Genomic DNA, 15,353 nt, shown 5'->3' with positions numbered 1-15,353 from the left:
GGGTACCAAGCCTACAAGGCTGGGAAATCAGGGTACCAAGCCTACAAGGCCGGATAATTAGGGTACGAAGCCTACAAGGCCGGATAATTAGGGTACCAAGCCTACAAGGCTGGGTAATTAGGGTACCAAGTCTACAAGGCTGGGTAATTAGGGTACCAAGCCTACAAGGCTGGGTAATTAGGGTACCAAGCTTACAAGTCTGGGTAATTAGGGTACCAAGCCTACAAGGCTGGGTAATCAGGGTACCAAGCCTACAAGGTTGGATAATTAGGGTACCAAGCCTACAAGACTGAGTAATTAGGGTACCAAGCCTACAAGGCTGGGTAATTAGGGTACCAAGCTTACAAGGCTGGGTAATTCGGGTACCAAGCCTACAAGGCTGGGTAATTTAGGGTACCAAGCCTATAAGGCTGGGTAATTAGGGTACCAAGCCTACAAGGCTGGGTAATTAGGGTACCAAGCCTATAAGGCTGGGTAATTAGGGTACCAAGCCTACAAGGCTGGGTAATTAGGCTACCAAGCCTACAAGGCTGGGTAATTAGGGTACCAAGCCTAGAAGGCTGGGTAATTAGGGTACCAAGCCTACAAGGCTGGGTAATTAGCGTACCAAGCCTACAAGGCTGGGTAATTAGGGTACCAAGCTTACAAGTCTGGGTAATTAGGGTACCAAGCCTACAAGGCTGGGTACTTAAGGTGCCAAGCCTACAAGGCCGGGTATTTAGGGTGCCAAGCCTACAAGGCTGGGTAATTAGGGTACCAAGCCTACAAGGCTGGGTAATTAGGGTACCAAGCCTACAAGGCTGGGTAATTAGGGTACCAAGCTTACAAGTCTGGGTAATTAGGGTACCAAGCCTACAAGGCTGGGTAATTAAGGTGCCAAGCCTACAAGGCCGGGTATTTAGGGTGCCAAGCCTACAAAGCTGGGTAATTAGGGTACCAAGCCTACAAGGCTGGGTAATTAGGGTACCAAGCCTACAAGGCTGGGTAATTAGGGTACCAAGCCTACAAGGCTGGGTAATTCGGGTACCAAGCCTACAAGGCTGGGTAATTAGGGTACCAAGCCTGCAAGGCTGGGTAATTAGGGTACCAAGCCTACAAGGCCGGGTATTTAGGGTGCCAAGCCTACAAAGCTGGGTAATTAGGGTACCAAGCCTACAAGGCTGGGTAATTAGGGTACCAAGCCTACAAGGCTGGGTAATTAGGGTACCAAGCCTACAAGGCTGGGTAATTAGGGTACCAAGCCTACAAGGCTGGGTAATTAGGGTACCAAGCCTGCAAGGCTGGGTAATTAGGGTACCAAGCCTACAAGGCTGGGTAATTAGGGTACCAAGCCTACAAGGCTGGGTAACCTATTGTTCTTCGGTTTATTTTTAGATCCTCGTGGAGGATCTCGAAGTCTTACTCACGTTGTTGTTCTTCATCTTCTTCTTGTGGACTTTTTGTGTCACAGTCTACAGTTTTCATCGAAACTTACTGAAACTTAGCATATATATGTAAAAATACCCTGCGCAGACAGTAACGATCTCCGATTTTGAAAATTCCTCCGAGAAAAAAAGTTATGACGTCAAAATATCTCCACTAATGGAAATCCCCGAAAAAATTATCTCCGAAACTAGGCAAGCTTTTGAATTCTCTTTGCGGAAATCGAACAGGGCATTAGCAGAGATGAATTACCGCACATATGATACATCACTATGACGTCATATCAATTTTAATGACGTCATTCCTATTTTTTGTCATTTTTTGTTTCACAACCCAGAGTTTTCATCTGATATTCGTGAAACTTTCCATGTATATGCAGAAAGCCCACGCGCAGGCAGTAACCATCTCCGATTTTGGAAATTCTTCCAAGAAAAATAGTTGACGTCATAATATCGCCACTAATGGAAATCGCCTATACCATTATCTCCGAAACTAGGCAAGCTGTTTGAATTTTGTTTGCGGGAATCAAGCCGGGCATTAGAACAGATAATTTATCGCAAACCTAATACATCACAATGACGTCATATTCGTTTTTATGACGTCATCATTAAGAGGACGAGGATCTTAGCTCATTTGAGCTTGTTTTTTTTCTTATTCTGCCAGCTATTTTCAGGGTTTTTTTTTTTCGCTTTAAAATTCATTTTCTCGGCAACCGTTAGTCTGATCGACACAAATTTTTCACCATTGTGCGTATCTTTTCTCGTGGAATATTTAATTGATAATTATGACGCCATGGGTCACATGGTATGGGCACCATCTTTGAAAAACCGAAAAAAAATTGGACCTCTGTGTCTTCGAAACTGCACAATGGAAAAAATTAAAACTTGGCACATAGCAAGAATTCCCCATGGGGAGGAATAAGATTTTTCATGCGCATCGGTGAAGTGGTATCCTGGTTTAAATTCGACACGTAGAACGCTGCATCTGAAAAATTTGAAATTTCTTGAGTGCCATCTATGCAACAACTCATGGAAGAAAAAAAATGTAATGACATCACAGGTCACGTGATTCGGCAGCCATATTGTTTTGAATTTTTTTTTTATTTTAAAAATCTTCTCCAGAATGGCTGGAAAGATTGAGGCAAAACTTTACACATATGTTCCTCAAGATGTGCTTGTACAAATTTCTTAATTTCTAATTGATAGGTCGCATGGTTTGGTAGCCATATTGAATTTACCGTAAAACCCTTAAAAGTCTTCTCCAGAATGGCTGGTCAGATCAAGGGGAAACTTCACAAACATATTCTCCAAGAAGAAGGGATATAAGTTTGTTAATTTCTAATTGCTAAGTCACATGGTTTGGTAGCCATATTGGATTGAAGAAAATATTAAATAATGTTGTCTCTGGAACCACTTATCCTGTCGAAGCGAAACTTTGCATCTATCACCTAACGCAATTGTTGCATATCGGGTAAAAATTATGACATCACAAGTCACGTGGTTTGGTGGCTTTCTTGGATAGTAGAACGCGCCTTATCCGATTAAAACTAAACTTAACAAACATGATCCCCTCTCCCATTTGAGGCAGAATATAAGCTTATGATGTCATAGGTTACATGGTTTGTCAGCCATATCGGATTGAAAATTAAAGAGCTAAAAATCTTCTTCTCTGAAACAGCTTAACAGATCAAGGCAAAACTTTACAAGTTTGACCACCTATCCATGATGAACAAAAAGTTCCCCACTCTTTTTGATGTCGCTCACACGGGTTGGCAGCCAAATTGGATTGAAGGAAAATATTAAATGACGTTTACTCTGGAATCGCTAAAACAATCAATGTGAAACTTCAAAATTATGATCAAGCAGACATGGGGAATGTACATTTTAAATTTCACCCCGATCGGCCACATGTTTTGGCAGCCATATTGGATTGAAGCAGAATATTAAATCATGTTTTCTCTGGAACCGCTTCATCAGTCAACATCAAACTTCACAGTTATGATGTAGTAGATAAGGAGGAATGTATGTTTTAAATTTCAATCTGATCGGCCGCAAGCTCTGGCTGCCATAATTATTTAATTATATGAATCTGAGAACTTTTAGAATTTTTTTTGCATAAGGCTCACTTGGCTGCACCTGTATGCATTTGAGGGTACAGGAGTAGAAATTCAATTGATACTGATGATGGCTCCAGGAAAAATGGTCAACTGCGTGCATAATAAATAGATGGAACATGGCCTGTTCCTCGGACTATAAATTGTGAATCCCGCATCGTAGATAAACGGTGGGGCTTCATTAGACTCAGCGGAATCCTGATTTGCCCTCTGTCAACACCCTCTTTACCATGGTGTCAACATTTATTACTTTGTGTTCAGGTTATTTAAACACTGATTCAATTGATACCGACTATGTATTCAGGAAAAAGCAGTAACCACTTTCATAATAAATAGATGAATGTGGCATGTTATGTTACTCAGTCCATAACTCATCAATCCCGCAAAGTAGAGACGTGTGGGGGGCTTTGTATTACTCGGGGGTGTTCCAGTTTACCTGCGGTAAACATTTCCCGCATTTCCAGCACATTTCATGGTGACATTTCCCGCACATTTATTACTTCGTGTTCAGGTAATTTAAACGCCAATTCAATTGACACCGATGATGCCACCAGGAAAAAGGGCCAATTGCATAGGTAATAAATATATTGAACACTTCTTGTTACTCAGTCCATAACTCTTCAATCCCATGTTGTATCAAAGCTGGACATCTTGGGACGCAGTCATCACTGCCAGCAGTTATAAAGTGGCAGTTCTAGTTATTGTTTTTTTGTTTTGAAAACATTTCAGGATAGAGTGTAAATTAAGAAAATGTGTCTCCATCTACAATTTATCCAAAAAACCCAACATCATGAAAAACGGAGGAAAATTATTCAAGTTTTGTTCAAAAGGGTGTTTTTTGTTGAGGTCGCAATCCCAAAAAAGTAGGTCAAGGGCATGAATCAAATACCAGGTGCACAACTTCAATGCAGGTGCACTATTATGATGCAAGAACATATTGGAAGGCCAAGCGGTTTTTGAGATTCCGCATTGGCAAAATTGAGTGATGACAAAACACGCGTTATTTTTTTCAGACCGCCATTTCACCTTGACCTTAAACTTGCAGGGGTATGATGCAAAGTAACCATAAATGTGTCTTGGTCTTTGCTATCTTGGGAGGTCAATTTCGTTCTGATCAGCCAAACTTTAGTCGAGTTATAGTGAAAAATGCTAAAATGCCTATAATTTGGTGATGATCTGAAAAAGTGTCAAGATCAAAAAAATTAAATTAATCCCGCACACTTTCTGTTCTCATTATTGATATGCAGTTTCATTCCAAAAGTCCCAGCTGACTGAGATATAGCTCGGATTTGATACAGTTCGAAAATTGAGAGTACAGGAAGAAAAAAGAAATGTAAATGGTGATTCAGTCCTCCTTGGTGTCGACTAAAGTTTGGGTAACATTAGGGGGAGGGAGAGGCTTAAATATTGTTTCAAATTTTTTTTTAATGTTCTGCAGTCAATTCTGGGACACCCTGTATTTTATATGCATAGATAACAAGAACATTACTCAGCAGGCAAGCCTGGTGAGTTTTGAGGCCCTGTTGTGCCAGTAAATAACACCAGGTGGGTTTACTCAGCATGTCATTCTTCTGAGGTCGGCAAAATGAGTACGAGCTTACTGGAAACAGGGGGGAACTGCATCAGACCGCATAGCCACACTCCCACCAATGATGCAACCAGCAGCCACAGGCTGCATGCAAAATGATGACGACTCAGCAGGCAAAAATGCATTGAAACAACAGTAACCAATGTTGAAATAATGGAGGAAAAAAACATTTGGCCTAGTTTTGTATGGAGAGTCCAGCCAGTTGATTGGGTACAAAAATACACCAGCACAAAGATGTATGACTGTGTGCACCCTATGTAACCAGGGAGACAGTAGTTAGTTGTTTTCACATCTGCAAGACATCTGGGAATCTGCAACTAGACAACAGCAGGATGAGTTTATTCCCTGATGATTCAGGTGGAAGTCTGTCCAATGAAAAAAGCAAACCACAGGCAGTTTGGCATCAGCTTGGTGTAAACAAAGTGTTACAGCAGTGCCTCAAAGTTACACAAAGATGTCCTAAACTTGTTTCAAAATACTTTCCTGGGTCTTCTACGATGGTCTTCAAAACTCTTAACAAACAGAGTTCGCAAAACCAGACTCTGTGGTTTCATGGTTGGAGCGTCCACTCTGAGTCTCGGAGATCGACGGTTCAAACTCCTGCCAAGTCCAACCAAAGACTTTTAAAATTGTGCGTGTTGCTTCCTTCCTTGAAGGTCAGCATTTAAAAAAAGATCGTGCATGGACAAACAACCTCAGGTTGGCAATCATAGCACATGCGGTGATGGGCCTAATGACCTCCTCCTGGTTTGAAGTTCCTCGTGTCTTTAAATAGCTGCACTTATTACATGTATCACAATTATAAGAGCACAATCTCAAACTGAATTGGAAAATCATGGCCGTTTTGGGATGCAGACTGATGAATAACCTGCTCATCATTTAAGGGAGCAAGCTGGAAATCTTCAAAATCACAATGTGTAGTAACAAAGAAGACTAAATTAAACGAGATGAAAGAAAAGTAAACACGAATTTTCAAGTTTACATGCTCGCCAACAGCCACCCCCCCCCCCCCCACAAAAAAGCCACAATCTTCTTCCTTCTGATTGTTTGCAAGTTATACATGAGTAAAATCATCTTTCACTTCATGAAGTATGTGTAGTTATAAACATTCATTTCACAACATGGATTAGCAGAAGCATCAAAGGCCATACTCTCGTTTTATTGCCAGAACCTTACAAAGACAGAACTGATCTCCAAGTCTTCTCGGAAAACCAAAATACTTGAGGCAGATGTCATTACCTTGTTATGCACACATCAAAATAAATAAATATAAACAAACAAATAAATAACACATCGGTATTTAATTTGATGACTGGTACAAGTTATACTATTCTGGTCACAAAATGCATCTTACAAGAGAAGACAACATAAGATGTACTTGCTGGAGAGCTTGCGATTGAAAGCAATATGTTGGCAACATTTCAAGTTCCTGGTTCTTTAATCCCACAAAAAGGGCATCCTTGACCTCTCTGCTGAAAATAACTTTCCTTTCATCTGCACTGACTGAACCTTCAAAGTGGCTGACGTTAAATTTTTGTTTTTGCAAACAAATATGATGTTAATTAGTTATTGATGTAAAATTCAACCATTGGGGAATAGGAAGGAGTTTTTGTCAACTATGATAATGGATTCCATGACTTTGTAATAATTTGAAGTTACTTTGTAATGATTTGAGGTAAGTTAATGGGCCTGTAGGACCTATTCTGTGCTCTTTCGGGATAATGCATGGATGCTGACTGATTTACAAGTACCATGCATGGAAGGTGGCCTATGGCAAATTATAGATTCAACAGAGGAGAAAGAGGATATGCAAGGGATGCAGAGCACATTTTCAAAATGTGGGTGTTGATCCCATCTGTGCACATCAGAGTATGAGTCTAGGGATGCTCGAAACCTCCCCCACATTCTTGGGTAAGGAAGGCTATCTCAGAGCAGTCAGGTGAGAACAGATAAGGTGGAGACAGGGAGTAAAGGGTTGAGTTTGGGAAAATTGGAAGCAAGTACAGAGCTGAGACATTTGGCCTTTTCACCTGCACAGTTAGCTCTGGGGCCTTTTTAGGTGAGGGGGTGGTTGGAGTGGAAGCATACACCAGAGTCAAACTTAACAGGATGTCACCAGGACTTTGAGGAAGGAGACATTTTCGAGGGTTCCATCTTGAGGTTAGCCAGATGTTGTTTTCTAGGTATCCTGAGTCTTTGCTAAGAAGAGAGAGAGAGAGAGAGAGAGAGAGAGAGAGAGAGAGAGAGAGAGAGAGAGAGAGAGAGAGAGAGAGAGAGAGAGAGAGAGAGAGAGAGAGAGAGAGAGAGAGAGAGAGAGAGAGAGAGAGAGAGAGAGAGAGAGAGAGAGAGAGAGAGAGAGAGAGAGAGAGAGAGAGAGAGAGAGAGAGAGAGAGAGAGAGAGAGAGAGAGAGAGAGAGAGAGAGAGAGAGAGAGAGAGAGAGAGAGAGAGAGAGAGAGAGAGAGAGAGAGAGAGAGAGAGAGAGAGAGAGAGAGAGAGAGAGAGAGAGAGAGAGAGAGAGAGAGAGAGAGAGAGAGAGAGAGAGAGAGAGAGAGAGAGAGAGAGAGAGAGAGAGAGAGAGAGAGAGAGAGAGAGAGAGAGAGAGAGAGAGAGAGAGAGAGAGAGAGAGAGAGAGAGAGAGAGAGAGAGAGAGAGAGAGAGAGAGAGAGAGAGAGAGAGAGAGAGAGAGAGAGAGAGAGAGAGAGAGAGAGAGAGAGAGAGAGAGAGAGAGAGAGAGAGAGAGAGAGAGAGAGAGAGAGAGAGAGAGAGAGAGAGAGAGAGAGAGAGAGAGAGAGAGAGAGAGAGAGAGAGAGAGAGAGAGAGAGAGAGAGAGAGAGAGAGAGAGAGAGAGAGAGAGAGAGAGAGAGAGAGAGAGAGAGAGAGAGAGAGAGAGAGAGAGAGAGAGAGAGAGAGAGAGAGAGAGAGAGAGAGAGAGAGAGAGAGAGAGAGAGAGAGAGAGAGAGAGAGAGAGAGAGAGAGAGAGAGAGAGAGAGAGAGAGAGAGAGAGAGAGAGAGAGAGAGAGAGAGAGAGAGAGAGAGAGAGAGAGAGAGAGAGAGAGAGAGAGAGAGAGAGAGAGAGAGAGAGAGAGAGAGAGAGAGAGAGAGAGAGAGAGAGAGAGAGAGAGAGAGAGAGAGAGAGAGAGAGAGAGAGAGAGAGAGAGAGAGAGAGAGAGAGAGAGAGAGAGAGAGAGAGAGAGAGAGAGAGAGAGAGAGAGATATATATATATATATATATATATATATGGGGTGGGTGGTTATAAATTGGCCCATGTTGAGGTTGGGGGGGGGGGGAGAGATATGTAAATAAGGTCGTCATGATTAGTATGGTGCAAGCAGACAAACTAGAGGTAGTTGCGGGGGGGGGGGGGGAATCATAGCCAAAGGTGCTCCTGGATGTTGGGAGAGGTGAGAGCAGTACACAGACAGTGAGAAATGGAATTATTCATGTGAACTCCAACTCCACCCCCAAGATTGGAGTCAGACTTGTAGAAGTAGAGACATCGAAGAATGAGGGACAGCTCGAAAATTGGTGAATATTCTTTTCATCCAGTTCGATTATTATCTTTCATCTTCATCACATGTCCGGCAGGCACACTACTTCACCATCCATTAAGGGTTTGATTTATCATTTTGATCGACCTTAATTTGTGAGACACAATGGAGAATTCTGATTGCTCGGATGTCATGTGAAGAATTGGGATCAGTGACTGATTCATTCATGGCAAGAGGTAGTAGACCGATGGATCCCGCGATTGATATTGTATAGCATAATAATAGTGTACTCACCACTGTACTGATTTTTCTCGCTTTAACGTAAATGAGATCTGACTACAAATTTTAACCATCATGCTAATCTCTTGATTTATATCACTGGTACATGATGGAGCTTGCCGTCAATTGGAAAGCCCATCATGTTGAGCAATCCACATTCTTTTGTATTCTTGAGAGAGTTAAAGATTGCACAGCATTTAAAAAGAAAATAACAGTGAGCCTTTCAGTCAGTCTTATCTCTTTCATCTCACAAGAAGTAACATGACAACATTGAGAGAGAAAGAGAGAAAGAAAGAGAGAAAGAAAGAGAGAAAGAGAGTTTCTATCTGTAGGTTGTCCAGAAATAACTTTACTCAAATTATAGATTCTCCAGACACAGCAAGGGCCGTCATCTTTATTTAACGAGCGAGCATAAGACAGCATGTCACAGCACGCATGTGCCGCAACAACACGCACATATGCACCCTTGTGCAAAGCAGCATCCAAAACACACATCAATGTGGCATATGCACACACAGCCCAACAGGGAGGGGAATGGAATGGGAGGGAGATCGAGAGATGGGACAAATTTAAATTGGTCCACTTGGGGAGTTGGCCTGTTTTCCATATCAGCGGCACACAACTCACATTGTCCAAGGTACAAATCCTGCATACTACATTGATTTGAGCCTTGCCTCCTCATGTCCTTGCAATTGGTGTAAACATACATTGATGTCCCCTAACGTCCTTGTTCTGCTTGTGAAATATGTGCATGCTTTACCATTAGCCTAGCGAAGAAAAGGAAGACCTCATCTGCAACAACAAGTTCAGACCCTTTCCCTGCTGAAATGAGGTCGAGCCACAATACATGCTCTGGCAATGTTGCAGGAAGTGAAAATACATATTAAAAAGTAAATGCTCATGAAAGAGCATGTATGTGGAATTACAAAGGCAAACTAAAACGGCACTTGGGAGAGCGCATACCTCGCCAGGCAGAACGGTTTACGTTTTGTATCCCATTGATCGGCCGGATCCGCATCCAGACCTGAACCAAAATCGAATCGGATTGTTCTTCTCACCGACTCTACACATCCACCAAGTTTTGAAATACCATGCTTTCTATACAGTATATCATTTTAGCTCAATCTCTCAATGGTGAAGAATCACGTAAAAAAAACAAATTCTCGTATCTGGAATCGGATCTTCACCAAAAGCGAATCAATTCACACCCAACCTGTCCACCAAGTTTTGTCTGAATCCGTCCACAACTTTTTGAGATATCCTGCTCACACACAAACAGACAGACAGACAGACAGACAGACAGACAGACAGGGGTGAAAACATAATTTTTTCTACCTTCAGTGGCAGAGGCAACAAACAAAAACAAATGAGCACGAGGACATGTTTTGCCTTCTAATATATCCATGCTTCTTATCCATGCTTCTCCCTCTTACGGTATGACAGACCTGAGCCTCGTCCTGGTGGAGGTGTTGCTCTCTTCATCAAAGACTCTATTCCTCACTCTCCCTGCACTGCTCTCACTCCCCCACACCCCCAGGAATACCTCTGGCTTCGGCTTCCCCTCCACTCCCACCTCATGTTTATATGTGTACTGTACCGTCCACCGAACAGTGATGACTCCATCTACACCTCACTCTCCGAAAACATGGACCATCTTCTATCTTCTCATCCAAACTCTCTCTTCCTCTTATGTGGCGACTTCAATTGTCATCACGCCAGTTGGCTAGGTGTGGGTACCTCTCTCACCTGCCATGGGACGTCAGCAAAAGCTTTCTGTGACTCATTGGGACTGACTCAATCGGTCAACTTCCCGACCCGGATCTCAACCAATGGTACTCCATCTCTTCTGGATCTGATTTTGACAAATTTCCCTGACAATATCTGCTGCTCTTCCTTCGCTCCAATTGGTTCTTCTGACCACGTCCTTGTTAAAGTGGACATCTCTCTGGCTGTCATCAGAGAACCACCTCACCGCCGTCGAGTCTGGCATTTCACTCCAAGCCGACTGGCAGGGTCTCGAGCAGCCATCAAACTTACAGACTGGTCTCCTATCACTACTTTCTCAAACATCAACTCATCCTGGGAATTCTTTCAAAGAAACTTGCTCTCCCTCATGCACAGATTTATCCCCTCTCGTGTTCAGTTGTCTTACCCTTCCTCCCGCCCTTGGTTTACTGAAGCTTGTGGCGAGGCAGTTGTCCTGAAACAACTTGCCTTTGCCTCATGGAAAGCAAACCCAACTGAGAGCAATCTCAGTTCTTTCCACAAAGCTTCGGAACAAGTGTGTATCTACCCTCAGGAGAGCCAGAAAACAACATCTTTCTCATCTCAAGTCTGAACTCTCAGACCTCTCTCCCTCCTCAAAATCCTGGTGGCGTTTAATCAAATCTGTTTCTGGTGTATGTTCCCCCTCCATCCCCTCCCTTACCTCAAATGGTCGCACTGCTGATTCCACACGTGATAAAGCTGAATGTCTAAACTCGGTGTTTGCAGCTAAATCTTGTGTCCCAAACCCATCACTATCTCTACCCACTTTACCCAGTCGCACCCAACTGTCCCTGGACTCTGTATCCTTTTCTCCTGACAAGGTGGAGAGCTTGCTTTCAAACCTCGAGTCAGATTCTGCAACCGGTCCAGACGGCATCAGCCCACGTGTCCTCAAAGCCTGCTCTTCTGCTCTTGCTCACCCTCTCTCTGTTCTATTCACCCTCTCATTTCCCAAGGTCATCTGCCATCTGCTTGGAAATCTGCTAACATCACTGCCCTGCATAAAAAAGGTGCAAAAACAGATCCCTGTAACTACAGACCAATCAGCCTTCTCCCAATCATCAGCAAGGTTATGGAATCCATCATCGCTTCAGACATGAAATCCTTCCTCTTCTCCAATGGCTTGATTTCCAATCATCAATTTGGTTTTCAGACCAAGGTCACTCTACCCTGGATATGCTGCTACTGCTCTCCCATCAATGGATGGAGGTCCTCAATGCCAGACAGGAAATCCGAGCCGTATCCTGGACATATCACGTGCTTTTGACACAGTCTGGCACCCTGCCCTACTCACCAAACTCTCTTCCCATGGTATTCAAGGCCATCTCCACTCATGGCTCGCAGACTTCCTCTCCTGTCGCAGTCAACGTGTGGCCCTAAATGGAGTTCTTTCATCCCCTCTTCCTGTGCAGGCTGGAGTTCCTCAAGGTAGCGTTCTGGGCCCTGTTCTTTTTCTGGTTTTCATCAATGATCTCTCGGACTCTCTGGAAAATCCTCTATTTCTCTTTGCCGATGACTCCACCCTCTGCCGTACCATCTGTCATCCCTCAGACCGGCAAGCAGCAGCTTCTTCGCTCACTGCAGATCTGGATAAAATCACAAACTGGTCCAACACGTGGAACATGTCTTTCCAATCCACACAAATCTCACACTCTCACTATGTCTCTTCGAAAGGACCGTTTACAAAACCCCCCATCCACTTTCTCAACAATCCTCTGGAAGAAGTCTTTTCTTTCAAGCTTCTGGGTCTCACTATCTGCCATGACCTTTCCTGGGAAAGTCACATTTCCAACCTTGCCTCAAAGCCAGTCGCCGACTGAGAATCCTCCGTCGTGCAAAGTCCTTCCTCGGCCCTCTTGAGCTCCTGACTACTTACAAAGCTTTTGTCCGTGGCCTGATGGAGTACTGCTCTCCCCTCTGGGCTGGTGCTCCTGCCTCCCACCTTTCTCGACTTCACGCTGTCGAAACCAGGGCTTTTAAGATCATTGGCATCTCCCGCAATGAAGCTGAGTCTTTGGGCCTCTCACTCAATCACCGCAGGTTGGTCGGTGGTCTTTCTGTCTTCTACCGACTCCTCTCCAGCCTTGCCCCCCTGCTCTCTCTGCGATTTGTCCCAACCACATTTCCACAGGGCGCTCAAGGTCCGCCAACAACCCCCTTCTGGTAAAACTACCAAAATCACGAATCACTGCTCATCTTCACTCTTTCATTCCTCTTTTTTTCCCGCCTTTGGAATAAACTTCCTCACTCTATTCTTTCCCATTCTTCCCTCCAGGCTTTCAAAACAGCTGTTCACCACCACCTCTTATCTTCCCCCATCCAAATCCTCGATCTTTTCTACCCCCGATAATCCACCCATGCCCACTTCCTTCAATTCTCCTGCTTTCCTTCCTGAAAGTCCCTGTAATGTCCATCTTCTCCTCGCCATGTTCCCCGTCCCACCCCCATCCCTCTCCCTTCCACAGTTCACCTGTGTCTGTTCCCCAATGTTTTGTCCCTTCCACTCCCACCCCTCTTGTCTCATGCCTCCTTGCTGTGAGTTGTGTGTTAGCTCTCATACGAGCCTCGACCAAGGTATACAAAAAAAAAAAAAAAAAAAAAAAAAAAAAAAAAACATCATTACAAGGAAACAACTCGACTTGTAATAAAACATTTTGTTGACACTAATGTGTTTGTTTTTGTTCTGGATTTGAAAACGGTACATTGTGTTAATGTCGAATTTATTTTGCATTTGCACTTCGGCTATTTCCCCTCTTTCTTCATACTGGTCAAGATGCGTATAATTAGCTAGCCTAAAATTGAATATGCATCATAACTTGCAACTGACATCGGTTATAGTACGAGCACTTCCTGGGAGGAATGTTTGACTTGATAGCATTACAATTACAATGTGAGAGAGAGGGAAAGTAGTAGTAGTAGTTGTAGGCATGAACGGAAGCTGGCAAAATTCAGAAGGGATCTGCACTGCACACATACACACAAACACAAACCACACCCTTATTCCAACCGAAATAATTCTCATGTGGTAGTCAGTTGTCGGGAGGTTCTGCTCTCCAGCTGAGGGCAGGAACAATAGCAGCCTTGTTTTACTTTCTTTGCCTTCAGCCTTTTTCACCAAGGATTCCCTGTCGCCCCTACCTTCCCAGCCTCCCCTCCTCCTCCTTCTCTTCCTTTGCCACTCTGCAACTTTTCTGTTCCCCACACACTCCTTGATTAAAAATAAGGGGGAGGGGAGATTGGGGAGAGGAATCTTCAATAGATGTGAGCAGAACACAATCAATTTATACTCTGTATTTCAGCTCTCTTCGACATTCCACTTTTGAGAATTCTTCATTCACTTTTTTCAAAGACGTTATTGTGCATCTGGTGAACCCTTTTCATTTGCAGTGAGCACCATACAAAGCCAGCTTTCATTGGATTAGCAGGCCACAGGGTCTGTGAGTGGGACGTGGATTTGTGGAATAGAAGATGCAGTGAAAAGTCTTCTTATTTTTTTTTTGTAAATCAAGCCAAACATTTTAATACATTGCCTTCATAATACAAGAATGGCTTATTTTTCTGACCGCCAAATCCAAATGGATTATATAGGTGCGATTGTGTGTTTGTCATGACAAAGACCACAAAAGAACCAAGTTGGTGGGAAAAGTTTGGGGTGAGGGTGAAGGTGATTTTTTTCCATGCATTGTATTTACATCATTAAGTGTTATTATTTGCTGTTGCTTACATTCTCATTGTTTGCCTTTCTGTCTGGCAGGTGTGAAGCCTTTGAAAATTACAGACACGTATCTATTGTGCCCTGCGCCAGTCCTGGCAAACATAACAGAGTAAGGGCTTTAAAATAGCATGCTGGCCACAGATGCATAATTTCCCATTATTTATTTCTGCACACTGGTATGAAATGTTGCTCCTACTTGGAAAGCAAGCAGATGGGTCAGTGTGCAAAGATGTCATGTTCATGTGAAGAAACTCGGTTTAGTGGGCATGATAAAGAACAGCCCTGGTAAAGTTCTGTCAGTTTTTGCAGTACGTGCACGCGCGCACACGCACACACACACACACACACACACACACACACACACACACACACACACACACACACACACACACACACACACACACACACACCATTGATAGTGAACTTGCAACAGGTAATGAATGCATCATGGTGTACAACAGGAAAATATAATTGTGTACACTTTTTAGTCTGTCTTGTTGACAAAGCGAAGCAAACTTTGACTTATCTCGGCTTTTAGGCAGGTTTTACTGCAGGTCAGCATGAATGATGGTCTGACCTTCATCTCCAGCTCTGTGACCATAACAGCAACACACTGCGTGAGTGTCCACTTGTATCTATCTCTGCATTTTCCAACCCTCGAAGTTCCAACTTCAGACCCTCACGTATACGGCACTCTTTTTCCTCCGCGTGCAGCCAACATTTTCACTTTGTGCCAGCATTTGTCCACATTTTCTCTTTTGGTACAGATTTTCCAAATCAAATGAAATGTCACAAAATTGAAGCAGCGTGTTATTCAAATTTCTCTTTGCACTTTCACACAGACTTATGTAATTATTTGACATCTTGGCATTCCACATAAGAGGCCGTCAGCACATGTCAAGTGCAAAAAAAGTGCAAAGTTTGACTCCAATTTTCTTCCCATTCTCCTTTCTTTTTTCTTATTTTCTTTTCTTACTGA

At 43.3% G+C, this 15,353-nt stretch overlaps 1 protein-coding gene across 6 annotated transcripts in view; it reads left to right on the top strand.

Annotated features, from left to right (window-relative positions):
- Positions 1-15,353, top strand: part of ANTXR1 (ANTXR cell adhesion molecule 1) — a 133,258-nt gene that overhangs the window by 93,364 nt on the left and 24,541 nt on the right. For all 6 annotated transcript variants that reach the window (XM_085897125.1, XM_085897123.1, XM_085897120.1 and 3 more), the window contains exons 11-12: positions 14,414-14,483; positions 14,913-14,991. In XM_085897125.1, the coding sequence (XP_085753251.1) occupies positions 14,414-14,483; positions 14,913-14,991 (149 nt within the window). The remainder of the gene's footprint in view (positions 1-14,413; positions 14,484-14,912; positions 14,992-15,353) is intronic.

This window comes from Eptatretus burgeri, chromosome 10, assembly GCF_056783735.1.
Source record: "Eptatretus burgeri isolate ZD-2024b chromosome 10, Ebu_testis_v1, whole genome shotgun sequence".
NCBI classification, from domain to species: domain Eukaryota; kingdom Metazoa; phylum Chordata; class Myxini; order Myxiniformes; family Myxinidae; genus Eptatretus; species Eptatretus burgeri.
The sequence above is the reverse complement of the archived record's forward strand: the minus strand, read 5'-3'. Positions and strand labels throughout refer to the sequence as shown.